Source organism: Polypterus senegalus, chromosome 5 (genome assembly GCF_016835505.1).
Source record: "Polypterus senegalus isolate Bchr_013 chromosome 5, ASM1683550v1, whole genome shotgun sequence".
NCBI lineage: Eukaryota > Metazoa > Chordata > Cladistia > Polypteriformes > Polypteridae > Polypterus > Polypterus senegalus.
Window position 1 is genome coordinate 66,585,751 of NC_053158.1, and position 27,399 is coordinate 66,613,149.

General features: G+C 39.5%; 1 protein-coding gene across 5 annotated transcripts in view; it reads left to right on the forward strand.

Annotated features, from left to right (window-relative positions):
* LOC120530334 (laminin subunit alpha-3-like) overlaps positions 1-27,399 on the forward strand; it is a 385,202-nt gene that overhangs the window by 10,853 nt on the left and 346,950 nt on the right. For all 5 annotated transcript variants that reach the window (XM_039754747.1, XM_039754746.1, XM_039754745.1 and 2 more), the window contains exon 2: positions 13,654-13,806. In XM_039754747.1, coding sequence (XP_039610681.1) covers positions 13,654-13,806 — 153 coding nt within the window. The remainder of the gene's footprint in view (positions 1-13,653; positions 13,807-27,399) is intronic.

Sequence of the window (27,399 nt, forward strand, 5' to 3'; positions counted from 1 at the left end):
TATTTTTACTTGAGTGGAAGAATGTCAGCAGGAATTAAGCACTTGTGGGCACCTGCTGGCATTTCTGGTAGCCGTCTAGCAGGGCCTCTGCCTTATGCTTACCTGTCAGTCAGCCTTGCAAGGGCCGGGCGCTTTGCTTGAGACTCTGTTGTTTCAGCTGGAAAAGGACCTGAAGAGCATGAGCTGCCATCATTTACAGTATAATTAGCTTTTATATAGAATAAAGTTTACTTTCAAAATTTTCAACATTTCCAGAGCTGACATTCGACTTTTTAGAATTGTTTCTGTAAAGGTTATAATTATGCAAGAAAAAAGTAAGTGACTGCGTGAATTACACACAGAAAAACAATCCAATATCACCAATCCACCTAACCTGCATGTCTGTGGACTGTGGGAGGAATCTGGACCACTCAATGGAAACTCACACAGACACTGAGAGCACATGTAAGCTCCAACCAGGGCTGACCCAGGAAGCAAACCCTGGTCTCCTTCATTGCCACCCACATAACAAATATATTCTGTCTCAATATGGGAAGACACTTCGATGAAAAAGTGCAGCAATCTGAAGAATGTCTGGGTTACAATTCCATTCATTTCATACTTGTTTTATCTAGTTCATTGTTGTTAGGTGGCCAGAAGCCATCTCGGCAGCATTAAGTGCAAGAATCCTGGATGGATGCCAATGCATTGTTGTGCCTGCTCAATGCATACCCAAGTTTACTCCTATCAGGCCATTTTGGAGTTAACACTTAAGCTGACACTCACCTTTTTGGTACGCAAGGGAATTGCATTTAAAACTGAAGACAGGAATCACTTCTTTACACAAAGAGTTATGGGTCCATGGAAGAAACTACTGAGACTTGTAGTTGAAGCAGAAACCTTGACAACCTTTAAAAATATCTGGATGAGATGTTGGGACAGCTTAGCTATTAGCTAAACTAAAGAGCTCAATGGACTGAATGGTCTCCTCTTGTTTGTCCCATTTCTTAGGTTTCTAAGTGCTGGAGTACTTTGACAAAACATCTTCATATGCTTTGTAAGGTGTTATAACGTACAATGAAATCACATTTTAATCTTCTGAAGTGGCTTTTCTAGAAACTGGTAAAAGAAAGCCACAACCATCAGTGGAGGATGTGTTGAGTTGGGGAGATTAGATACTGTATTTTCATATCTGATCTTGTTATAATGGGCAGTATAATGGTGAGCTCTCCTGAGACAACCTTTCTTTGGTCCTGTGTGTTTGGGGGTATATCTACATGTTTTCCTTTTGTATATGTAGATTTTTCTCCGTGTACATTAATTTTCTTCTCAAATAATAATGGCTTACTGCTTTGACTGATTGGCAACCCTAAACTGGCCAAGGTTGAGAGACTGTGGATGTGTGTTGAGATTGTGATCTGTGATGGTCTGGTGCTTTGGTCCTGGTTGCACTCTGTCTTGTATAAAATACTGCTTGGAAAGGCTTTAGAAACAATTAGATGAACTGTGCAATTTCAGTGAATAGATGGATGGATGAATGGATGGAGTTTTAATTGCATGGATGCTGCAGTGTTAAGAGCTGTTGACACACAGGTCTAGGAGATTGGTCATGGATTCCTGTCTGTGTGAATTTCCTCTCAGATCCATCAATTGGATCAAATGGAGTCAATGGAGGATTGTTTTAGTTGATAGATATTTTTTTATGATGTTAAAATTTATGAATTGCTTGAATTTGACTGGATGGATGAATGGGGGGACAGTACTCCTTTCTTTACATACATATTAAAAATGTATTAAACAAAAGAAGACAAGTTGGAGTTCCTCCAGAACACTTTTTTATGTTCTTAACTTTAAAAGAAAAGAAAATGATATCAGATTAGATGTTTAAGTCCAGAGCTCTGTCCTCTTCTAAAACAGGTACCAGCATCTTAAACTGACTTTCAGAAGAGCAGGGCAGACAATATCGGATGGGCCTTAGGTCACTTCCACTGGCCGTGGACGTCATTCATCTTCCTGGAATTTCTTGCCCACTTTATGGAAAACTGAAACCATGTTAGTGATGGTGTTTCACTCTTCTTCTTCCTGCCATTAGAACCTGGACCGAAACTTATGAGACACTACATGCGCTTACAAGTGTGGCTAAATACAGGGTGAATCAAAATTATGTTAACACTAATGGTACTGCTATGTATATACTTATATACAATTTTTGCGGACAATTTATGTGCCACATATGGTACTTGTGTTGAACATGATGGCGAACAGGTTGAGACATTCCTGTAAATCATCTTGCACATATGAAGTATGTTTTATGAATAAATTGTTTCTGCCATTAAAATGTTAACATAATTTTGACTTGCCCTGTATTTCAAATTTTCAATGCTTTTATGTGGCTTAGGCATCCCTAAATATAATCTGAATGCTTTCTGTTGTGAATGTGCTACATTTTTATTTTTTTCCATTTTTTGGAAAGGGTTTCCTTGAATGACTAAGTGTGCATTGTGTGATGTCACAGTTGCAATGGTATAAATGTTGCACCATGCACTTTCTATTCCTCTGAGATTACAAACAGATCCATTATTTCTAAGTGCGTTGTGTTTAGTGTTCCTGTTAAGTGGAAAAAGATACTTTAATTCAAAAATAAATTACCCATTGTGAAACAAACTTGACTCAATTATTAACATCAATATTTGCTTATTTACCTTGACAAAACCCTAGAATTTCTTCTATGGAGATGATGCATTTTTTGAGTCCCCGGTCCTCCCTTTGTGGATTTTGGAAGATCTCCCTGGGTCTGTGTGAGTTTGCTGTGGGTAGTTCAGTCCCACAGTCCAAAAACATACAGGTTAGACAGATTAGTGATTCTAAATTGGCACTGGCATGTCAATGGTGTGTGTGTTTGCCCTGAGATGGAGTGGCATCTTCTCCAGGGTTTGTTCGTGCCTTGCATCCTATGCTAGCTGGGATAGACGCCAGCAACCCTTGTGATCCTGTTCAGGACCAAGCGGTGTAGAAAATGACTGGCTGACACTGCTGTTTTACTGCTCAAATCACAAGATTATGCAGGAATAGTAATGTGCTGCTGAAATTATACATGTTATGAACTAGTAAAGCCTGGATTTATTCATGAGGGTGTTACTGAGCAGTCTAAAAATTTGTTCTAACTTGCAAACATTTTCTCATACCAAGATTAGACATTAACTTGTAATGGATAAAATGGTTCAGAAAATAAATAATAAATAAGTGGATATTTATAATAAGGCTTGACATCTGTGCTGGTGACACCATCCAGGATCAGCAAAACCAACTATTTATTTACCTACATTTCAATTTCCACTGTTTGTTTCAGAAGCCTTGTATGTTGCCATCAGCTCATTATTTTAAATATTAAAAGCAACTTGAAAGGTCTCCACAGCAAATCATTGCTTCATGTTGAAAATTACACCACTTACTGTGGTCATATTTTAAAATAATGTTAGCTCAACAGTGTCTATGCTGAGCAGGGGGGAATTGAGTATTGAAAACAGATGGATGAATGGAATGTTTAATTTTGATTTGTGCAAATCAGAAAAGTCATGTATCACTTACAGAGCAATGGATTTTGACATAATTGCTATTAAATGCAGTTCAGTCTTTGGAAAGTATCTTGGGCATTTTTATGAAACACAAAACTGATAGTACACTACGAATGTGGCTTTTTGCAGGCATTAGGAGTTTTTTGGCAGGTTGTAATAAAACTGGGATATTTAACTCTCCTGAAACAGAACATCTCAGACAAAACTGGCTGAGTTGAACATGGAAAGATGAAAACTTACAAATTCTTTACATTTCTACCAACTGAAACGTGGATCTGCACTTCTAGATGTTCATTGCGTGAAATCCTGTGCTAGATTTGTGACTGGAATGACTAGAGTTTCAAATCGTAAAAAGAGAACTCCTCATACAGTCCTGGGCTACAAAAGCCTACCTGAAAGACAAGAAAGAAGATGCCTTTATCAGAGTGTGCCTCTGACCAGCCAAAAGTGGCCTTTATTAAATGCCCTGAGTATGTGGCAGTCACCCACCTATGTGAGGCTGGAGCTAAACTGAATGCAGGTCACATCTAACAAAACCTAGACCATAAAAATATAATGCAAAATTGTATTCAGCACTCTGTGACCATTCAATCTATACTCGTAAAATAGGCACAAAGATTTGTATTCCAGATTATTTGCCATCAAAAAATAGGGCTATCCATGCATGCATCACAAGCCCATACAACTGGAGGTGGCCACTTTCACTTATTTCTGCAGAATCCTTTTGGGTTGCCTACATCAGCTGTGGAGGTCAGGGGCCAAGTGTCTTCTTCTGTGCGAACTGTGATGTTAAACTTGAAAATCAGTAATACATATGTGCTGGATCTGAACTTGTTATAATAATGTGGCCAATGCCATTAATGTACTCCAGTTCAAAACTAGATATGTAGACGAATGTACAAGTGCCATTCAGCACCAGTTTTCTTCCACTAACGAACCTGTTAGGTATAGACAGCTACACGCCTGTATGGTTTAGGGCATTTCTACACTATTTTGGAGGTATACACTCATTTAAGGCTGCATTAAGAGATATCTAGTCTAATACAGTTTCACCATAACTTTGGATGATTAACAAAAATTATTTTATCTGATATTTGTTTCCCTGTCTATTACACTACAATACAGTAAATGATGTATATAGGTTAGGTGTAGGGTTGGTGGAGGTGAGCGTGTTTGCCTACTAAACTCTAAACAGTCATCGCTCAGATACTTATATGCTGTTGGTACAATATGAATACAATTGGAATATGTAACAAAAAGGAATTTGCCAGGGGTGACCTTTTTCTCCTTATCTTTATTCTGTTAGTTATGCAAGTTCTTTTACATACAGACACGGACAAATTTGTTGGTACCTCTGCATGAAAAAAGAAGAACCCACAATTGTCTCTGAAATAATTTGAAACTGATAAAAGTAATTGGCACCCATCATTGTTTATTCTGTAGTTAGCCGAAATCAGATTTTGCTTTAAAGTTTTGATTCAACACAATATTTCAAATCATAACATAAATGAAAATGGTATGGACAGAAATAATGAGAGCTGTACCCTGATATTTTGTTGCACAACCTTTAAGGCAATGACTGCAAACAAGCGATTCCTTTAGATATCAATTTGACTTCTGCACCGGTCAATAGGTAGTCTGGCCCACTCTTCTTGAGCAAACTGCTCCAGCTATGTCAGGTTTGAAGGAGGCCTTCTCCAGACTGCATATTTCAGTTCTTTCCATAGATGTTCAATGTGATTCAAATCAGTGCTCATAGAAGGTCACTTCAGAAATGTTTTGTTCTTGGTCATTTTTGGCGCTTTTAGCTGTGTGTCTTGGGTCATTATCCTGTTGGAGGGTCCATGACCCGTGACTGAGACAGAGCTTTCTGACACTGGGCAGTACATTTCGCTCCAGAATGTCTTGAGATTTCATTGTTGTCTGCATAGAATCAAAGCACCCCATGACAGACAAAGCAAAGCAGCCCAGAAACATAACTGAGCCTCCTTCATATTTCACTGTAAGTATGGTGTTCTCCTCTTTGAAAGGTTAATTTTTATCATCTGTAGACATAAAGCTGATTTAACTTGCCAAAAAGCTCCAGCATTGTCTTATCTGTCCAAATGACATTCTCGTAGAAGTATTTTGGCTTATTTATATGTATTTTAGTAAATTCCAGTGTGGTTCTTTTATGTTTTTCTTTCAACAAGATGGTGCGTTCAGACACGAATAGACCTTGACCTTGGAGTTCAACTTGTATCTCTTTAGAAGTTATCCTTGGCTTTTTGTTTATTAATCTCACTATTCTTCTCGTTCTGGGATCGATTTTCCTCTTGTGGCCGTGTCCAGTGAGGTTGGCCACAGTCCCATGGACCTAAAAGTTCTTAATAATATTTGCAACTGTTGTCACAGGAACGTCAAGCCGATTAGAGATGGTCTTGTAGCCTTTGCCTTTAACATGCCTGTGTATAATTTGTTTTTTTTCTAATCTCCTCAGACAGCTCTCTCTTTTGCTTTCACTTTGGCACATTAGGATACCAAACAGCATAGTGACTACTTTTCTCCATTTAAATAGGCTGACTTACTGATTGCACAATTAGTGACACGTTATACTAATTATGGAAAACAGCTAGTTTGAAGAATCACTCTAAACCAATTACATGTGATCTTTTCTAGGGGTACCAGCAAATGTGTCCAGGAACTTCTAAAATAACTTTGTAGAATAAGAAATTTTTTAATATATTTTTATACTTTCTTTGCTTTTCTTGATGACATAATAATAATAATAATAATAATAATAGTAAGTTTTATTTATTTAGCGCCTTTCATACACTCAAGGACACTTTACAATTCAATAAACACATTGATAAGACAGCAGAACATTACATACAAGAAAATGAATAAGACTCATTGAAAAGATGTGTATTTAACAGGAGTTTAAAATGAATAAAAGATTTTTCCTTGCAAAGGCTGAGAGGAAGAGCATTCCAAATTTTAGGGGCTATCACACTGGAAGCTCTGCCAGCCATAGTTACTAACCTGTATTTAGGTACAGTGAGTAAGTTAGCGTCCCAAGATCTTAATGCACGAGCAGGAGTGTAAGGAAAAGGCAGCTTAGACAGATAATGAGGGGCTGAACCATGAAAGGCTTTAAAGGTGAGAAGAATAATTTTATATTTGATTCTTGAAGAAACTGGTAACCAATGCAAATCATAAATGACAGGAATGATGTGAACAGATTTTTTAGCATGTGTAAGTAAACGAGCAGCAGAATTCTGAACATACTGTAATCTATTGATATATTTAATTGGGAGATCATAAAACAATGCATTGCAATAGTCCAGACGGGTAGTAATGAAAGCATGAATGAGTGTTTCAGTATCCTTCATACGGAGGAAAGAATGCAGATGAGCAATGTTACGGAGATGAAGAAAAGCTGTCTGTACTATTGAGCTAATGTATGGTTGGAGAGTAAGGAGCTGATCAAAGATGACACCCAAATTACGGATTGATGCTGAGGGTTCCACCAGGATCCCATCGACGTCAATTTTTCAGCCCACGAAGGGTAGAGAGGACAAATTTGTTACCAACTAATAAGATTTCTGTTGTCATGTCAAAGGCACGCAGGTATACATGGGACAATTTCTTTTCAATTATTCACTTTTCAGGCGGCGTATAGCACTTTTTAAATAAACTGTATGGATGCCAACAGATTTGTTCACATCTGTATAAAAATAATAAGTAGAACTGTTTATCAGTCAGTTAACAGACAACACCATATTGTTTTTAACAGCCAATCTCCAGATTGAAAATCTGTAGCAAAGGTGAATCTCAATGGCCACAGGTTTGTGCTTAAATATTAGCAAGTGTGAACTTCTCCCTCTAAAAGTATGTATGCATTCAATTTAAAATATTCCTGTAAAGAACAAAGAAAAATATCTTTGTATCATAATATCAAAAGATGACAATGGGTGGAGATTTTTAAAAAGTAATCCTTTAATCAAATCAGCAGAGCACAGATTTAGTTCTTGGCTCTTAATAGATTTTTTTCAATATCTTGAAGGTGCTGGGTAGTCAAAATGGAGGGCCTGTCTGGGCTTACATTATACTACTTTAGCTTTGGCTGTGTCAGAAGAAAATAGATCAGCCCATGTTCAACTTAATTTGGAAAATTAAAGTCATTATAATAAAACAAATAGAAAATGTGTGCTTGGCATAACATTTTTGGAGCGTGTGTTTGGAGACTTAGTTCACTGATTTGAAAGTTGAAGCATTTTTAAATTTGTTTTAGTTATTTCAGAATAGAGTCAGTTATCACGTTTCTAAACAATATGCAGGAGTCACTAAAAGGTCAAATAAAATGTAAGGTTATATCATAAAAACTGCTGAATATAAATTGAGGGACATAATGCTCTGACTATGTAATGCACTAATGAAACCACATTTGGAGTCCCGTGTGTGGTTCTGGTCACCACACCAGACATGGCAGCAACACTTGAAGCTGTACAACAACAACATTTATTTATATAGCACATTTTCATACAAACAGTAGCTCAAAGTGCTTTACATAATAAAGAATAGAAAAATAAAAGACATAATAAGAAAACAAAATAAATCAACATTAATTAACATTGAATAAGAGTAAGGTTCAATGGCCAGGGGGGACAGAAAAAACAAAAAAACTCCAGACGGCTGGAGAAAAAATAAAATCTGTAGGGATTCCAGACCATGAGACCACCCAGTCCCCTCTGGGCATTCTACCTAACATAAATGAAACAGTCCTCTTTGGATTTAGGGTTCTCACGGAAGGGCTTGATGATGATGGTCACGTAGACTTCTGCCTTTTAATCCGTCCATCATTGTTTGAGCATCATGAAGCTTTGAGTAGGTGGTGGTGGCGCAGGCCACCACCACAAAGAAACCAGAAAAAGAAACAGAAAAGAGAGTAGGGGTCAGTACGGATTTTAGAGCCACCATGAATAGTTATTATGATGAATTGAACATACAGAGTATCAGGATTAAGTTAAATTACGATTAAAATGAAGTTATGAGAAGGCCATGTTAAAGTAATGTGTTTTTAGCAGTTTTTTAAAGTGCTCTACTGTATCAGCCTGGCGAATTCCTATTGGCAGGCTATTCCAGATTTTAGGTGCATAGCAGCAGAAGGCCGCCTCACCACTTCTTTTAAGTTTTGTTCTTGGAATTCTAAGGAGACACTCATTTGAGGATCTGAGGTTACGATTTGGAATATAAGGTGTCAGACATTCCGATATATACGATGAGGTGAGATTATTTAAGGCTTTATAAACCATAAGCAGAATTTTAAAGTCAATTCTGAATGACACAGGTAACCAGTGTAGTGACATCAAAACTGAAGAAATGTGTCCGGATTTTCTTTTCCTAGTTAGGATTCTAGCAGCTGCGTTCTGCACTCGTTGCAAACGATTTATATCTTTTTTGGGTAGTCCTGAGAGGAGTGCGTTACAGTAATCTAGTCGACTGAAAACAAAAGCGTGAACTAATTTCTCAGCATCTTTCAGTGATATAAGAGGTCTCACTTTGCTTATGTTTCTTAAGTGAAAAAATGCTGTCATAGTGATCTGATTAATATGCGATTTAAAATTCAGATTACAGTCAACAATCACCCCTAAGCTTTTTACCTCCGTCTTGACTTTTAATCCTAATGTATCCAGTTTATTTTTAATAGCCTCATTGTATCCATTATTGCTAATCACTAAGATTTCAGTTTTCTCTTTATTTAACTTGAGAGAGTTACTATTCATCCATTCTGAAATACAAGTCAGACATTGTGTCAGTGAATCAAGAAAGTCGGGGTCATCAGGTGCTATTGATAAGTACAGCTGTGTGTCATCAGCATAGCTGTGGTAGCTCACGTTGTGCCCTGAGATAATCTGACCTAACGGAAGCATGTAGATTGAGAATAACAGCGGACCCAGGATAGAGCCTTGTGGAACACCATATTGGATATCATGTGTCTTCGAGTTGTATTTCCCAAAACTAACAAAAAATTTTCTGTACAGAGATGAGCAAACAGGTGTATAATAGGACTTAAGGACGTATCATACAGAGTCAGAGAATTAAACCTGTTTAGTCTCAAGGAGAGGAGACTACATGTGTATATTATTCCAAATGATTTAAAATCCTCAAAGGCATTGATAAAGTACATCCATCAGAATTATTTTAGATTAATAGTGAATCACCAATGCAAATAAAGGGGAATTGCACTTAGGAATGAAGCATTTCTTTATGTAAAGAGATTTGGGAATTGGGAGCAAACTACTGAGACATGTAGTTGAACAGAAACCTCAGCAATCTTTAAGAAGGACCTGGATGAGATGTTGGGACAATTTGGCTATTAGCTAAACAAACAAGCTTGATGGACAGAATGGTCTCCTCTCATTTGACACGTTTATGTTCCTTTGTTCTTTATATTTTTTGTAATAGTGAGTAACAACAATAATAGAATGCAATTACATATGTTAGTAGACATAAAATACATGTTTTTAACAGTACTTTATAAAGTCAGGTGGTGAATACTGATGAGCAAACCTTTCGGAGTTTGCTTGGCCGTGAGTTCAATGAAATCATGGAAATGTTTGGAAACTTCAACGAACTCAGTGCATAGAAGTCAAAAGAGTAGGAGAAACTGAACTAATTTTGAATGCATTATAATTGTACAAAGATCTTTAAAGTGTCTTTGAGGGCTAGGGAAGCATCTGCCAACCATATTGGACCGATTATTATGGCTGTACCTCAAACAATAAAAGATTCAGATGGAATGATAACCACAAACAAAATACAACAAATGGCCAGAAACTAGCAACAACTTAAAATATGTATATACTGTATATCAAATCACTCAGAGAGTTCCAATCTTGGTTCACACGTTGGCAATTCCATGAAGCGGCAGCCTGGGACATTGTTTGAAGGGACGATTCTGCTCGCATCTGAAACATCTGATAGATCTTTACATAAACTTTGTAGTTTCATCAAGAAGATAGAAATGCCTTGTAATATTTAATAAATCTTTTATTATGAGACCCTGTCAAATAATAATATCATTTCTGACTCCAGGAGGGTGATGGCTCCTTTCAGGCTTGTTTGGACTCATAGCTGCACATACAGTAGCTAATCATTACCCACGTGGCACTGCACAGCTGTTAATGACCCAGGGAATGCACAGGGGTCAGTGTTATATATGTGGTGGCAGTACTCATAATATTCTCATTATGGTCAGCTCAAATAAAAACACTGCAAATTTTTCTAAAAACGTGCGGGTAGAAATCCTGGCTGGATTGGGAAGTGACATCACACATGCGCGTAGTAAATCAGGCAAAAATATTACAGAACGCGTGCAAGAAAGTTCTGCACCATGAAACAACTCAGACAGACTCAGCTGCCCCCTAGTCCAGCCCATGCTTTGTACCTGTCAGGATTTTATGCAGTTTCAAAGGATTTACAAATTTAGTTTCAGGCATACAAGAAAGAGAGTATATACATGTAATTAAGGTGTAAAACACTGGCCCACTCTGGGCAATTGTCCATCTCCCTGTCACAGATGGTTCTCTTCTCATCAATGATCACATTCCTAAAACTCTAAGGGAAGAGATCACAGTAGTTTATTTTCAAAAAGTTGTATTTTTCTTTTTAATATCCAGTTCTAAATATGCTAAAATACTATTAATACTTACTGCCGGAAGACTCAGCATAAGAGATAAACAGGAATGGCCCTTTCTCATAATGCTGTGCATTGAAACTGAAGACAGGATTCTTATCCAGTGATGAGGATAAGGATCAGAAGTTCAATTTAAACACACTATCAGGTTTATATTTCACATTGAGATTTATAGAAGTAAATATTAATAGTATTTGAGCAAAAAATTGTATGTATTTTGCATGTTCTTAGCACATCAATGGATAATATACACATGGATTATGCAACATAAGCTACATGAAATTTTTTTTTTCCCCATGGATGTTTTTCACATGGCTGCCTTTTGATCCCATTTAGTCTGGATGGTCTTTATGTCTCTTCTCCACAAAAAACGTCATTATATTTTTTTTGACAGCCACCATTACAAACTACATTGTATAAATAACATATACAAAATGACATTTTTGGGAGGAGCATTCCTTTAAGTTAAAAATTGGTGAGTTTTCAAAAAGCAGGACTCACTGAAGAAACCAGAAACCATAAGAAATCTGATAGCCCAAGTTCCAGCTACTTTTTCCATTACAAATAGGAGATGTTATCTGCACATCAGTCACGTACAACTTAAGTAACAGATTTGTGTTGTACTAACCCACATAGCAGATATGAAGAATATTAATGTTGTTCCTATTTTTATTTTTTCTCAACACTTTTAAAAAATGTGTAAAATCCTGTTTTTCACCTACGTGCAGAATTTTGTTGTATGGTCAAAGTTTTGCAGCTGCATTGAAGATGTTTAATAAAACAGATTAACTTGGCTTGCTAGGCTTGCGCTGTACTCAGACAATATTCTCACTTTTTATCCCATTTTACACCTTTTTGTGTAGCTGTGTATGATTTCTACAGTTCCTTCAAGTTATGTAACACTATTGTAATCTGTTCTGTTTATGTAATTTTATATCATAGTTATCCTGGGCTTCTATAGCTTTGTTAAGACATTTGTTTAGAAAAATCTGTCCGCTATACTTCTGTGATCCTCCTGGATTCTAGCCGTGGTGCATTTGTTCTACCTGCCATGTGTGTTTTTATTTCTAATATTGTCCCGTTTAATAGTTACATTTAATAATAATATTGTAAAACTTGATACCCTTGTGATGGTCCATACAGTTAATGGTGCTGTATCAGATTAGTAATGAATAAGTCTGCACTATGTCTGCAGCTACCCCATTTTGTATAATAAGGTTTTAACTATTTTAGGGGACAAAGCCCTTGATTCAAGAATCTGGGCATGAGTGTCATCAGTTTTTTCTTGGTGAATTTGGGTTACCGTCCTCATTGTAAAGATAGCAGGGCATGCTAATTGGCCTGGTATAAGTGAAATTGGGAGCAAGTGTGAGCATACCCTGTGGTGGAATGACATCCCATCTAGGACTGGTTTCTGCCAGAATAGGGCCATCTTTCCTGTGACAATAAAACTAGATTTACATGGTACAACCGGTTCAGTAAATGGATGGATCGATCATTTAAAAAGCTGCATACTAAACTAGTAAAATTCATCCTGTTCTGATTGTTTGATTTAAATGCTTGATTTCACATCCACATGAAAGATAACAAATTTCATGTTCTGTCATTTGTACATTTACACTACATTTAAAATAAAAGAGCACACTTTCAAATGATTTTATGAATAAGATTTATTTAAATGTTGTTGTCGAGGGAAACAACACCGACCAAATATATGAAAAGTTGGGACACTATCTGAGTCGTCCTGTTTAATTCCTTGAAATGCAAATAAAAACAGAGCCCAATGGTGTGATCTCAATGTTAACAGAAAGAAAATAACCTGGGTAGGCAAACTACAGCTGTACTTTTGACAGGTCTCCTTGAATAGGATGGAATTCCATCCTGTGGTCCGCTCAGTCCAACAACAGATGCCCTCTTTTAGAGCAGCCTGGGCTTTATAGGGTTCTTGACTAGAAGGGGAGGAGTCAGTTGGCTTTTCGTGGAGTCATCTTGAAGCTGTGGAGAAAACGGGAGATGAAACAGTGCCCCCTCTTACCCTGTGGTGTTACAACATACCTCTGATGAGCCCTGAAGGTGTCCCACCGAGGAGCATGCATGGCAATGTCAATACATAATGCAATCAAAACTTTTTTAGTTCATTCAATAATATTCTATTTACGTGGGACATGTGTATGACAGATAAAAAAGCAACTGAGCTTGTTCAAACTGAGGTAAGGTATGCAGGATAAAAGGCAGTGTGTTTAAAATGAGCCTGACTGTAATAACTAGGACATGAAAAGGGAGTACAAAAGTTTGGCAATTTGTTTTCGGATTACAATACTTGTTTTAAAGGCAGCCACCAATTTCACAATTATACAGTAGTTGAAAATACTACATTTATGGAGTGTTTTCATCTAATTGCTGGCATGTTTGTTGTTACAGGGACAATTCTGTGATTACTGCAATTCCAATGATCCCAATGCGGCTCATCCCATTACTAATGCTATTGATGGAACTGAGCGCTGGTGGCAAAGCCCTCCTCTTTCCAGAGGCTTGAAATACAATGAAGTCAATGTCACTCTTGACTTGGGTCAGGTGAGTACACACCTTCTCTTCTGTGTTCTTATTGCTTCATCCCGTCTTTGAAGTTCTTGTTTGCTGAAAGTGCTACCGCTTTGTATAATCAAAAACTTTTATATGCCTGAATACTTAGTGTGGCTTGCTGAGGTAAATAAGGCGTTGGACTGTAAACCACAAGGCTGCCTATACAGTCCTTACTTTAGAGTTACATAACCTTCCAAATATAAAAAATAACTGAAGCAGAGTTAAGTGAAGCATAAAATACTTCCTGTACTTGTAAAGTGCTTTGAGAGGGTGTTAACTTTTGAATGATGTTGCACAAAGTTTGTTTTTCACGTGAACTTTGGAACATTAGAACCAGTGCATGATGATGTGGCTACCTTAAAAAGGCATTTTAAATAAAAAGAAAAGGGAGTCTACAACTAGAAAGGGAACACTTGAGTCATCTTGCTTGTTTGTGGTATCTGAAGTACCTACCTTACCTCAAAGGCAGAATTATAATAGAATTTGAAGTTAAAATGAAAATATTTAACCATGTTAGAGTTTTACATTTTTAATGCAATAGCTTTGAAACATACTGCTGCATTATTTAAAAATTAAATTCAATTAAAATTAAAAAATTAAAAGAACTGAATTGAATTAAGGGTCTACAGGTATGGTGAAATTGTAATACTTTGTCTTTAAAAAAACACAATATTATTAATTTGTGCTCAATGTATAATATCATATCATGAAGTCCATGAGAATTCCAACCTGGCAATAACTGATATTTAGAATCAAACAGGGGTGAGTGAGATAGTAACTGATGGAGACATCTGAAATAAATCATTGATTCTGTTTGGAAAACCTTCAAAGAGACAGTTCCCCAGCGCTAAACTACTCAAATGATCTCTTGTTCTAAAACTGAAGAAATGGCAACTTCACTGGGGCCTGAACATTTTTATAGCAGACGCACACTCACTGAGAAAATGATTAGAAGCACCTGCTGTACACCTGCTTATCCATTCAGTTGTCTAATCAGCCAATCACATGGCAGCAGCACAACGCACTCAGTCACACAGATACAGGTCAGAAGCTCCAGTTAATGTTCACATTAAATACCAGAATGGGAAAAAGATGCACTCTCGGTGATTCTGACTGTGGCATCATTGCTAGGGACAGACAGGCTGGTTTGAGTATTTTTTTTACCTGCTGATTACCTGGAATTTTTCACAAAGAAAAATCTCTAGAGTTTACTCAGAATAATGTGAAAAACAAAAAACATCCAATGAGCGTCAGGTCTGTGGATAGAAGCGCCTTGTTGATGAGAGAGGTCAGTGGAGAATGGCCAGACTGTTTAGAGCTGAGAGAAAAGCTATGGCAACTTAGAACCACTATGTACAACTGTGGTGAGCACAACAACATCTCAGAATGCAGGACATGTTGAACCTTAAGGTGACTAGAACACAACAGCAGAAGACCATGTTAGGTTCCACTCCTATCAGCAAAGAACAGAAAGCTGAGGCTGCAGTGGGCACAGGCTCACCAAAACTGCACAGTTGAAGACTAGAGAAACATAGCCTAGTCTGATGAATCTCAATTTCTGCTGAACATTACAGGTGGTAGGTCAGAATTTGGCACCAACAGCATGAATCCATTCATGTAACCTGTCTTGTGTCAACAGTCCAGGCTGGTGGGGGTAGTATAATGGTGCTCTTGGCACATTGCATGAATGCCATGGCCTACTTGAGTGCTGTTGCTGACTATGTGCATCCCTTCATAGACACAATTTATCCATCTTCTACTGGCTATTTCTAGCATGACAATGCACCACGTCACAAAGCAAAAGTTATCTCAAGCTGGATTCATGAATATGACAATAAATATGACCTTAGTAATGCTGTAGAATGGGAAATTTATAGTGTGAATGTGCAGCTGACAAATTTGCACAAACAATCATGTCAACATAAACCAGAATCTCTAAGATCTTATGGAATCCATGCCAGAACTGAAGCTGTTTTGAGAGCACAAGGAGGCCACAGTATTAGTATGTTGGTCCTAAAGATTTGCTAACGTATATAATCTACCACATTAGACTGTGGGAACATAGTCAAGCTGCCTGAGCATTTAGTCATATATTATTGGCAAAGGGGCAAAAACTACAGAGAAAGACAGTCTAAACTCTTATAAGATCTGCAAATGTTTAAGTGTTCATATAATTTTATAATATGATTAGTAAAGTGCAAAATGTTAAAAAGCTTGTTTTGTTTATATCAATTGATATGCACAAAGTGCTTTCCAACGACAGAAGAAAGAGGCAGATAAAGAGCCATTACAATATTTCATATAAATTTGAACCAATAGCAAAAAAAGAATAAAATTAGCAAGCCATCGTAGCTAAAACCAAATAAATAGATAAGATACACAACAGAAAGATATAAAAACAACGTAACAAGAAAGAAATGCCTGTCTAAAATAATACATTTTTAATCGAGTTTTAAATGTAGTTATAAAATTAGTTGCTCTGATATCAAAGGGGAGACAGCTACAGAGTTTGGGGGCCATAATGAAGGGGGCTTTATCCCCTTTTGTTTTTTATCTAGTGTGCAGAATAACAAGTAAGTACTGGTCAGATGATCTGAGAGGTCTCTCTGTATGATAAAAGTTCAGCATGTCTTTAAGATATACCAGAGGCAGACCATTCAGAGCTTTATAGTTATGATCTTAAACTGGATTCTATAACTAACTGGCAGCCAATGTAATGAAACTAAAATAGGGGTGATATGAGCAGAAAACGGACCCAGTGAGGAGTCATGCAGCAGTATTTTGCACCAGTTGCTCCCTAGACAGACACAGTTGACAGCAAGGAGTTACAATAATCCAGCCATGAAGTAATAAAAGCATGAATTAATTTCTCAGTGTCCCCGAAGCCCAGCATTGGCCTGACTTTAGCAATAATCCTTAAATGATAAAAACAAGACTAAACCAGTGTGCAAACAGAAAAGCTGTACTAGACTGTCTTCAAAGTCAGTCAATGTTAACTTTAACAGCATCAACTGGTCAATAGTAGAAAAAGTTGATTGGTTAGCAAAATCCAGTTACTGTACATCATGCTTATGGATGAATCAGAATTTGACACAAGCAACAAGAATCAATCGAGCCATCATGTTTGGTGTCAACAGTACAGTCAAAAGTTGACACCAAATATGACAGTTAACAGTGTGATGGGTTGGAGAATTGTTTTTTGGCACACATTAGGCCCTCGGATGCACATTACAGAACATCTGAACTTCAACAAAGTGTCTGATACTGGCTACACTTTATCCACTTTCAGACACTATAAACGTCTCATCGCCAATTCGTTCCTGGAATATGACGGTGAGTTTTTATTGCTTCACTGAACTAAACTCCAAACTCTATCGAACATCTTTGGGATGAGATAGGAGGGGCTGTTTGCAGCAAGAATGTTGTGCTGTATTATTTGCTGCAATTGCACGGTGTAGTCATTTCCGCATTATACTACAACAGTGAACAGTGTATCCAGAATTTTATAGAATTCATGCCAAGGCAAATTCATGCTGTTCTGAAGGCCTAAAGAGGCATGGCTAGATAGGTGTACCTAATAAACTGTCCGGTCAGCGATACAAATATGTTGTCAACTGATACAGATGACATCCACTAATATAAATATGTTTAAAAATGGTGAACAGTCAGTAGCTCAGCTTCTTCATTAGCAGAATTGCAAATGCTGCTTCATAAACCAGCCAGGTCCAACCAGCCCTATGTCAAGATACAGGACATGTCCAGGTCTCATTTCAGTATTTAAGTATTAATCCATTTGGTCAAAACTTTACAGCGATATTCCATGGTGTGACCGGGTGCAGGAATGACAGATCACGGAAGGGTAAAAGTTGAGATACCAATTTTCTGGTCATAAAAGATGCCTCCTTCCAGGCAGCCGAGTTTCTTATAGTGGCTCGAGCAGAAGGGGTGGATCAAATAACCTCACTGGGTGTTGTTTTTTTTGGAGCTGTGGGAACAAAAGGAGAAGAGAATGTTAGCGATAGCACCCCTCTCAACCCAGCGGGTTATTACATACCTTGATCAAGCCCATGAAGAGATTCTCTGATGCGCATGTGTGACAATGACCCCAAACACTTTCAGTGTTATGAATGTAAATATACCTCTTATTAGTTTAGTGTAGGTCCACTCATTCATGGGAACAGTGTCATGCCCCAGAGTCCCTATCATAAGCTTTAGCTGGAACTTTGGTGACATGAAGTATCAAGACTAAAAGTCAGTGGGACAATAAGGGAGGCAAACACAGCTGATGCAACAACTAAAAAGGTGTATTTATTGAAGAAAAAAAAATCCATAAAGAAATTATAAAAAAGGCCCACAAACACTGCAATGATGAGTTAAGATTTAAAAAAAAGTTCCAAAAACTGCATTCAACACATGGCATGCACCAGAAATTAATGTTCCAAAAAAAAAAAAGCCAAGTATCGACTGCCCTTATAATGAGCTCTTCAGTAAAAAAAAAAGATTCTTGGCCTGCTTTCTCCTCTATCCAAAAACTCAGGGTTAAGGCTGACTTGTCCGGGCAAATTGGAATACCTGGTTTAATCCCTGGTCAAATATATTGACCTTCTCCTGGTCTGAACTGAACTCCACCGTTTCTGACGTTAAGACCAGCTTTTATCCTGGGTCAACCATCACCTGACTCGGGTCTGACACCCCTCCTCGCGCTCCCTAGTCACGTGTCTAGCTTAAACTTTACCTGTGCCTACTGCACCGTGCACGCCTACCTTGCTGGCACTCAGCACCACGTCTTTCTCTTATGGCCGTGACCAGCGTCGGACACATGCCTTCAAACAGTACGGCTGCACCAGTAGAATGGCAGGAGCGCCCGGAGGAAACCCACGCAGACACAGGGAGAACATGCAAACTCACGCAGGGAGGACCCGGGAAGCGAACCCGGGTCTCCTAACTGCGAGGCAGCAGCGCTACCACTGCGCCACCGTGCCGCCTCCCCCAAGGGAGCTTACCGTTCGTATTGAAACACGGGGAACCCCATCCGCTCCAAGCTGGACAACCCAAGGAATAAACAGGTAAGTAACATTTGTTTTCTTTTATTATAAGGTTGGTGCATGCAAATAAACAAAAACTGATCAAAGTACTTTTAGATTACTACATTTGGTGGTGTTTCCTCACAAACAGTTAGAAGGAGAGCAATGAAAGCTGAACAAAGAATGTAAGAAATCCAAAAAGATCAAATGTCATTTTTCACTTCTAAAGAGTTTTGTTAATAAGTTGAGAGGAGCTGTCTTTTACCTCACATTTCCTTTTTAAAAGAGCATTAAGGCGGGGATGGACAAAATGTTAACAATCTTGATGCCACAGGCAAAATGTAACAATTGGTGTATCTGTTTTGTTTTATGTCTCTAACCGTATCATGTAAGCAGGCTTGGCTGGGATCAAATAAGTTAGACTAATGTTTTAACAAGAAATGAGTTTCAATCATTTCTAGTCAAAAAAATGTGTCATATGTCTTACTTGTTAATGTAACTGAAAAGGCAGGTCATGTTTTCATGTTTACTGTTGTGTGATTTTGAAAAGCATTGTACAGACTTGCATTCTTTACTCCATGTGTGCTGGATAGATTATAGCTGTTGATAGCAACTATAATGGAGGACACACAAAAAAATAAAAATTAAAAATAAAAGCATCCAGGCCGGTGAGTCACAGTTGTTGATGTCACTGCTGCACAGATCAAAGAAATGTCTTTATTTTGAATATTTATTTTCTGATCTGCTTAATGCACTTTAGACTTTCCCAAAGCAATCTCAGCAGTGGGCACAAAGCTGGAATCCTTCCCACATGGGACAGCAGTCTGTCTGTCACAGTATAAACTTCCACACACAGGCCAGTTCAGTGTTGTCAGCTAACCTGCCATGCATGTCTTTGTAATGTGGGAGAAATATTAGAGTAGCTGCAGAAAAATCCACCAAGCCAAGAGAAGAACATGCACCCTCCACCAAGGAAGTGTGCAGGCCAAAGATTCAAAACCAGTTTCTGGGAACTGTGAGGCTAACCACAATTTTTAATTTGCATATTAAACTTGGTGCTTAGTTGTCTAAATTCTAAAGTATATCTCTTGTTTTTTTGTAGTGCACCAATTAAATAAATAACCAAGGACATGGCTAGTGTTCAATGCTGGTTCTTCACAATTCCTGAGTCTTGGTTTTAAATCCTAGTTTATGTTCGTATGGATGCCTTTTCTTCTCATATTTGCTTGGTGTTTCTTTATAGGCTCTGGTTTCCTGTCACAAATGCACAGATTAAGTTGATTGGTAACTCTGAATTGGCCTACTGCAAGCCCATAACGATTAATGAACTCTCCAGGACTGGTCCTGGCTTTACAGCTATTAAGACTGACTTTGGCTTCCTTCCATCTTCAATTAGAATAAGTGTGTCCTGGCAGTGTACTGATGGGCAGACTCAGGTCTGCCATCACAATTATTCAGTGAAAGTATTAGTGCATAAAAGCTCAGTTACAGGAAAACTCGGGAGTCTCAGCAGGCTTGTTAATGAAAAGGCAGGTGGTGTTACCTACTGAAGACATTGGACTAAAAAATGTACTCTCTGAGTGTTTGTGTGTATTGTGGATGGTTGCTGGAAGAAAATTTCAGGTGCCAACCTGGTTGTCCTATTTAATATTCCAACAAAATAAACAAAAAGACCACTCCACGTGTGTTTTTGCCCTTGTGTCTGGGCTACAAAAGCATAGAAATAAGATTCAGCTTCTAGCCATAGGTCAGGGTTAGTTTGCTCAGGAGCTCCTTCCGGCAGGTGGCTCTTGTCAAAATGTGTGCCTCCTTCTGGGCCACGAGGGATTTTATGGTCAGCCAACTGAAAGAGGTGGAATAAGTTTTCCTCACTGGGCACTTTCATAGTGCTGCAAGCAGAGAAGGAGATGTTAATGTTAGCAGTAGTGTCCCCTCTCTTCCTGGCAGGTTATTACAAACCTCAATAGAACCTGTAAGGAGATCCTCCGACACGCAAACATTACATTATATATTGTCAGAGATGGCTGGGGTGGCGACCTAGCCAGGACGCCCAGGAGGACCGGAGGAGGGCTTGTGCCTTCCCCAGACCATGTGGGGGTGACCACCCTGGTACCTTTGGGGGCCAAGGGTACAGAGCTTTGAATCTCCACCCTGTAGGGGCCTGTGATCACCGCCAGGGGGCGCCCCTGTGCCTAGAGAGCCCTGGACCTCAGCACTTCCGCCACACTTGGAAGTGCTGGGGGGATGAAGACTGGGGACATCCGGACTGCTTCCGGGTACGCAGCTGGCACTCCTGCCACACTGGGGTGTGTCGGTGGGAGATTGCTGGGAAGCACTTGGAGCACATCAGGGTGGCTATAAAAGGGGCCGCCTCCCTTCATATGATGGCTGGAGTCGGGAAGAGAAAGACGAGGTCTCTGGAGAAGGCAAGGAGACGGCCTGAAAGAAGAAAGGCATTGTTGTGTTGTGGCCAGGACTTTGGGGACTTGTGGGGTTTGTGAGCACTATTTGTAAATATGGAGCACTTAAATAAACGTGTGTTGGGTGATTTCAACAAGTCTGCCTGTCTGTGTCCGGGCCAGCCTCCACAATATGTATATGTATATGTATATATTGTAAAAGGCGCTATATAGCGCCCGACCCGGCACAGACCACGCAGAGGCAACGTGTACAAAACACACAGGCTTTTATTTTTCTTCAGCTGTGTGACACGTCTTCCCCGTGCCACACAGCCCAAACACAGTCTCAAAGCACCAAACAAAACACAAACCACAATTCTTCTTCACCTTCTCTTCCACCACTCCTCTGCAAGCTTAGTCCTCCTCCTCCTCCCAACCCTGGCTCCTTGAGTGGTGGTGGCTGGGCCCTTTTATAGCCCACCCGGAAGCGTTCCAGGTGATTAACCACCTGGTCCTAATTGAACTTCCGGGCGGGGCTGAAAGCTCGTCCAGCCGGGCTGTGGGAAGCAGGCAGCTCCCCCTAGCGGCCACGCCGGACCCCAACCAAGCTGTGGAGGACTCCATCTCCCATGGAGCCCTGCGGGCGGTTGGGGAGTCACCGTCGGCCAGGGAGGCTTTCACCAAGCGTCCCGGGGGAGGTATTGGACTGCCCATGGCGGCTCCCCCGGAACATGAGTAGCAGGGGCGTCCCTGCCGGGCATGGGACCCGGCTGTCCTTCACAATATATATATATTGTCACAAAGCTGAGACATACTCAAAGAAGTTTTGGGGCAGCCACCCGTATATTTTGGTATCCTGGCTGCAAAGTCGTTTTTTATCATAACAACAGCACTGATGTGCATACAAACGAGTCCAAGACAAGACTGAGGGTAAGGGGAAAAAGGGCAGGCTTTTAAAGGGGAAGACAGGAAGTGAGGTCATGGGAATCTGGCACGTGTTCGTCACTCATTGGATCAGGCCCGGACGTGACATCAGGGGGGCGGCGCCGGTTAGTTCTGTCTCCATTGGTTCGGTCCTGGAAGTGATGTCACGAGAGCCAGGTGGAGTCTCCCAGGGATGGTCTACAGGGAAGTGAAAAAAAGAGTCAGTGCACTCTGCCACAGCCCGGCCTGTCTCAGAACTGCCGTCACTCAAGCCCTTTAGCTGCCTCCCATGCGCACGTGTGTGACAATATATATATAGTAAGTAAGACACAAAACTAAGAAAAAGGTTTTAGTTATCCACCCTGTATACTTGAAAAAACAGCTTTAAGCAAGCGCAAAATCCAAGTAGTATTAACAGACTGAGTCCAGAACTGAACTGAAAATAACAGAAAATATGAGGGATATATCGAGGGTAACCAGGAAAGGGCATGTTTTGAGGGTTGGAAGTGATGTCAGAGCTGGAGCCAGAACTGCGGTCAGGCAGGATTTCCTCCAGAAGGTCTGCAGAGGAAATAGAAAAGGTGTTAGCGTACGTCACCAACTCCTGGTTTTCAGTATAAATACATTTGGTTAAACCCATCGACTGCCTCGACTGCATGTGTGTAATATGTATATATATATGTGAACCACAACGGGGTGCTCTAGCCGCCCCAACCCAATACAGACAGACAGAGACACGAGTTCCAGCACAGCACACATTTTATTTACAAGTGGGGAATACATAGTTCTTTTTCTTTCTCTCCCTTGTGCCTCCACTCCTCCACTGGCAAGCTTCATCCCTCTTCCTCCCAACTCAGGCTCTCCAAATGGAGTGAGGTTACTACTTTTATGCTATACCTGGGAGTGCTCCAGATGCCTCATCAGGGTTAACTGACATTATTTCCAAGTGGGATGGAAATCCAATATAGCAGGGCTCTGTTGTCTCTGCAGCTCCCCCTAGTGACCCCCACAGAACCCAACAGGGCTGCATCCAGCTCCAACTCCCAGCATGCCCTGTGGGAATCTGTGGTGCCACAGCCACACAAGGGGGCTGCCCTCTACCATCCCAGGGAAGGTAGTGTCTTGTAGCTGCTCTCTCCCCCAGTCTTTCCATCCAGCTGGCGTCCTGGCCATGTAATGACTGTGGCCTCCTGTCACAGTCACAGATATATATAGCATTATACATTATTCAGGAAGGAGATGTTGACAGTGTCGTAGTCTACTGAAAGGTTCACTCATCTGTTCTAATACAAGGCTAGTTTTGAATCCCAAATGAGTCTAACAAGCACCTCTTTAGCGATATAGAATGAGTACCTGGAGGAAAACGCACAGAGATGAAATGTAATGCTACATTGAGATTGATTAACATTGATAAAAATAATGAGAATTAAAACATATATGAAATGAAAAACTCTGACGAAACATGACTTACATTAAAACAATGTTTCGATTCATATTCATTAGTGTTCTCGGCTGTAATGTCTACAAGCTGCTTCAACTAACCTCTTAGGTAACTGCTTCCAAGAATTTGTTTTGACTGCTTTTCTAACCATTATGTGAAATTTCTTCTTTCAAGCAGCTCTTAGCTGGCTCACATGTCCTCGTTGAAGAACTTATCGTAATAAATGTCCCTTGATCCTTCCAACTTTCCAGTTTCTTTCTAAATCACATTCAGATTTGCGTGTGGTTTAATATTGGCCCTTCAGGTGTGTGATGGATTTTAATTTCTAATTCCCTATAACAGCTCAAGGAATGGGTTGCAATGTGGCACAGCTGCATCATAAATCCAGGGGCTGAAGTTTGATTTATGGCCACTCTCTGTGTGCAGATTACAGTTTTTTTCTTGAACTATTGCGATTTCTTTCTACGTGGGTTTCAGCCTGGTGTGAATGAATACACCACATATACTGGGTTCAGAAGATAGGTTGAATGAATCTGGTTATGTAAGGTTAGACTAGGAGAAATGTTGAAATATCTCACTTTTATCTTTACATAATTTAACTGATGCCAGCTTTTATAAAAATAGGCACATGCTCTTTACAGAAGCCTCTACTATACTCGTATGGCAGTACCGAAGTCTCTGGATCTTTGAGGAAGCAGTGTAAGCCACCATGCCAATTATATTTTTATTAACTTTTATTTAAATTATTTTAAAGCTTCTGCCACTGGTGGATTATTAAGTGATCAGTGAATAAGAAAGCATTCCAGCCTTTATTTTATTAATGACGCTTTTGCCAAGGGATTTTACTTATCACAAGTCAAATTCAAAAGATTTTGCTTTACAAAGAGGCCGTGCCTTCTGCTTTCCCCCATGATATGTGTATTCATGACAGCTTACAGTACCCATCTCTTTACTTAAGTAGAAGTGAATTGTGGAACGAGGCAAAGAAGTTGGCACAGAACTCGGTGGAAGCGTGGCTTTCTTTGATCTCCCTAGGCTCATAATGCTGGCAAAGCAAACAGACCCACATGTTCTATTGTTTGGGAGGCTAAAGTAAAAAGAAATTGTAACAAAACAGTAAAAGTGATTTACAATCTGTCAAATGAAAGTAACTGGTTGCAAGAACTTGCCCTCATTGGATGGCTGTGTAACTCTAACTGACTGTGAAACTTCCTATACAAAATGAAAAGCAAAGAACTTATGAACATTTTATTGTTTTGATTAGCATCAATAAACTACAAATAATTAAATCTTGTTGCACTACATCTAATTCCAGTCAGACCAGAAATGTTCTTCCCTGCCCAAAATTAACTACATTTTTAATCCAATAAGGTCTGAGGTGGAGGCATTCATCAAGGCATTTAACCAAGCAAAGCAGATGTCTGAAGACATCCTGCAGATTTGGGATCTTGACCGGGGTACATTCAAGACGTACAATTGTGAGTTGACTTAGACTGTGTTTTTGGCACAAACTGAGGAAGAATGTTTAAAATTGCGGTCTGGCTACTGCTCATTATCTGAAAATCTAACTGAAGGCTCTTGTTTATAACAATGTCTCAGACTATATAGGGGTCTACTCTTTTGAAATCACTGGTGAAGTTTGAAGATATTACCTACAGACCATGTATACCTATTTGTCATAAACCCATTGAGGCAGAAAAATCATTGGCTACTACATAAATGATAATTATTCAGTTTGGCCCCATTTGGTAGTCCACCATTGATAGCACTTACTTCTTGAGGTCAGACATGGGTTACTGGTATCAAAAGAGTCGGTAGCAGAGACCACAGTAACACTTGTATTAAATGAGGCACTGAAAGCTCAGATGTATTTGAGGAACCGGGTCTTCGATATGCGACAGTGTGGAGGTTTCAAATCCTTGTTGAAAGACATTGTAGGATTTTTTTTCTGTTTTCATTTTATAGAGAATATTTGTGTTTTTTGGTGCAACAACAAGTTCAATATACATTCTTTACCTGAAATGCTTATTTGTTGTGTTAATTTTTCATAAAGTAAAAACAGCAACCACATTAATAAAACTACTACTACTTCTAATAATAATAATAACAATTGTAGTAATAATAACCGTCCCCCAACCAGAGTAGCATGGGAGACACAGCTGCTGCTAAAACAATCAACATGGCGCCATGACTGTAACACAAGGGTTTGAATGCATTGCTAAAGTCTGATTAAATTCAAATGAAAACGTAAGCATTTCTTAAATGGGATTACATTAAACCCTACATTAAAATCTTCCAGATATCATCCTACATTGTTCACTGTCATCTAGGTACTTGATGATGCTCTTTAAGTTTGTGTCTGGCTTGCTAAAAACTCCTCTGTGATCAGCTTCACATATAAAAAACTCTTTAAGCAGATGAGCAGATGGTAATATTGCATTCTCTTTAGATGGTGTCATGTCAAGTTAGTCAATTTATTTTAGGGACCAAAATAAAATGGTAATGTTTATGGTTTATTGAGCTGGTGTGGTAAGATTATGATTTTAATGTCACTCTCACTATAGGTTGACTATTAGGTTGATAGTGAAGTACAGATGCACCTTTATAAGTAGCTTGTAGCAACACCCAGAGTCAAACATACCCGGTATGAATAAAATATTACCAGCACAACTTTTCTCCCAGAATATGGGAGCAGCAGTCTAACTGTTTGTCTAATGAGAATCTTTGCCATGGCACAATAAAACTTCACGCAAATCCCTTTGAAAACAAACAGCTTAACAAACTTCAACTCAGATGAAAGCAAAGTCTGCCACCTGCTTACATTTTGTGTAAGGGTCACAAGGATGACTTCCAAGGTTTTCTATTTTTGTCGTCATTCCTGTAAATGGCATCAGAAGACCAATAATTAATGATTTGTCATCATAACAGATTATTAAACTCTTGCCTATAGTTTTCTGAACACTATCAGCTTGCTATTTTCAACCATATTTCACTGTAATGGGTTCCCTTGTATCTACAACTCCCATTGTAGTGAACATTTGACCATTTCTGCCAAATTTCTGAACTGCTAATTTGTCAGTTACAGTATTGTGGGGAGTCAAAGCCTATTCCAGCAATATCAAGGCCGATGTGAACTTTGCCTGTGAATCCAGGCCATTACAAGGCACATTCTCTCATAAATTAAAGTGACCACTAAAAGCTACTATGTGTTCCTTTGGGATGTGGGATGAAGCCACTTTACACAGAAAAAAAAATCCACATAGACAAATGGTGCTTTATGCAGACTACTTAGTGTCTAGGCTAGAAATTGAGCTCAGATCTTTGGAGTAGTGAAGCAGCAGAAGCACTGCTATACCACCCTGAAGAACTATCTATCCATTTCCTGAAAACACTTAGATAGATAGTGTGAACTTGGACCCGGACACAGACAGATGGACATCATATTGTCACCACACACTGTTTATTTATGACTATTATGTACAAGATTTATGTGCACTACAAACCCCAGTGCCTCTTGCACCGATTCCACCACTGTCCAGGCCACACAGTCCTGTGCCTCTTTTCCTCCTGGCCTCCTCCAGTCCTCACTCCAGCTCCGTCCTCTTCCACCCGACTTCCACTGCTGACTGGAGGGAGGCGGCCCCTTATATAGGAACCCGGATGGGCTCCAGCTGCTTCCCGGCAATCTCCCGCGGACACACCCCCGTGTGGCGGAAGTGCCGGCTGCGCACCCAGAAGCCATCTGGGTGTCCCCTGTCGTCTTCCCCGGGACTTCCTGGTGTGGCGGAAGTGCACT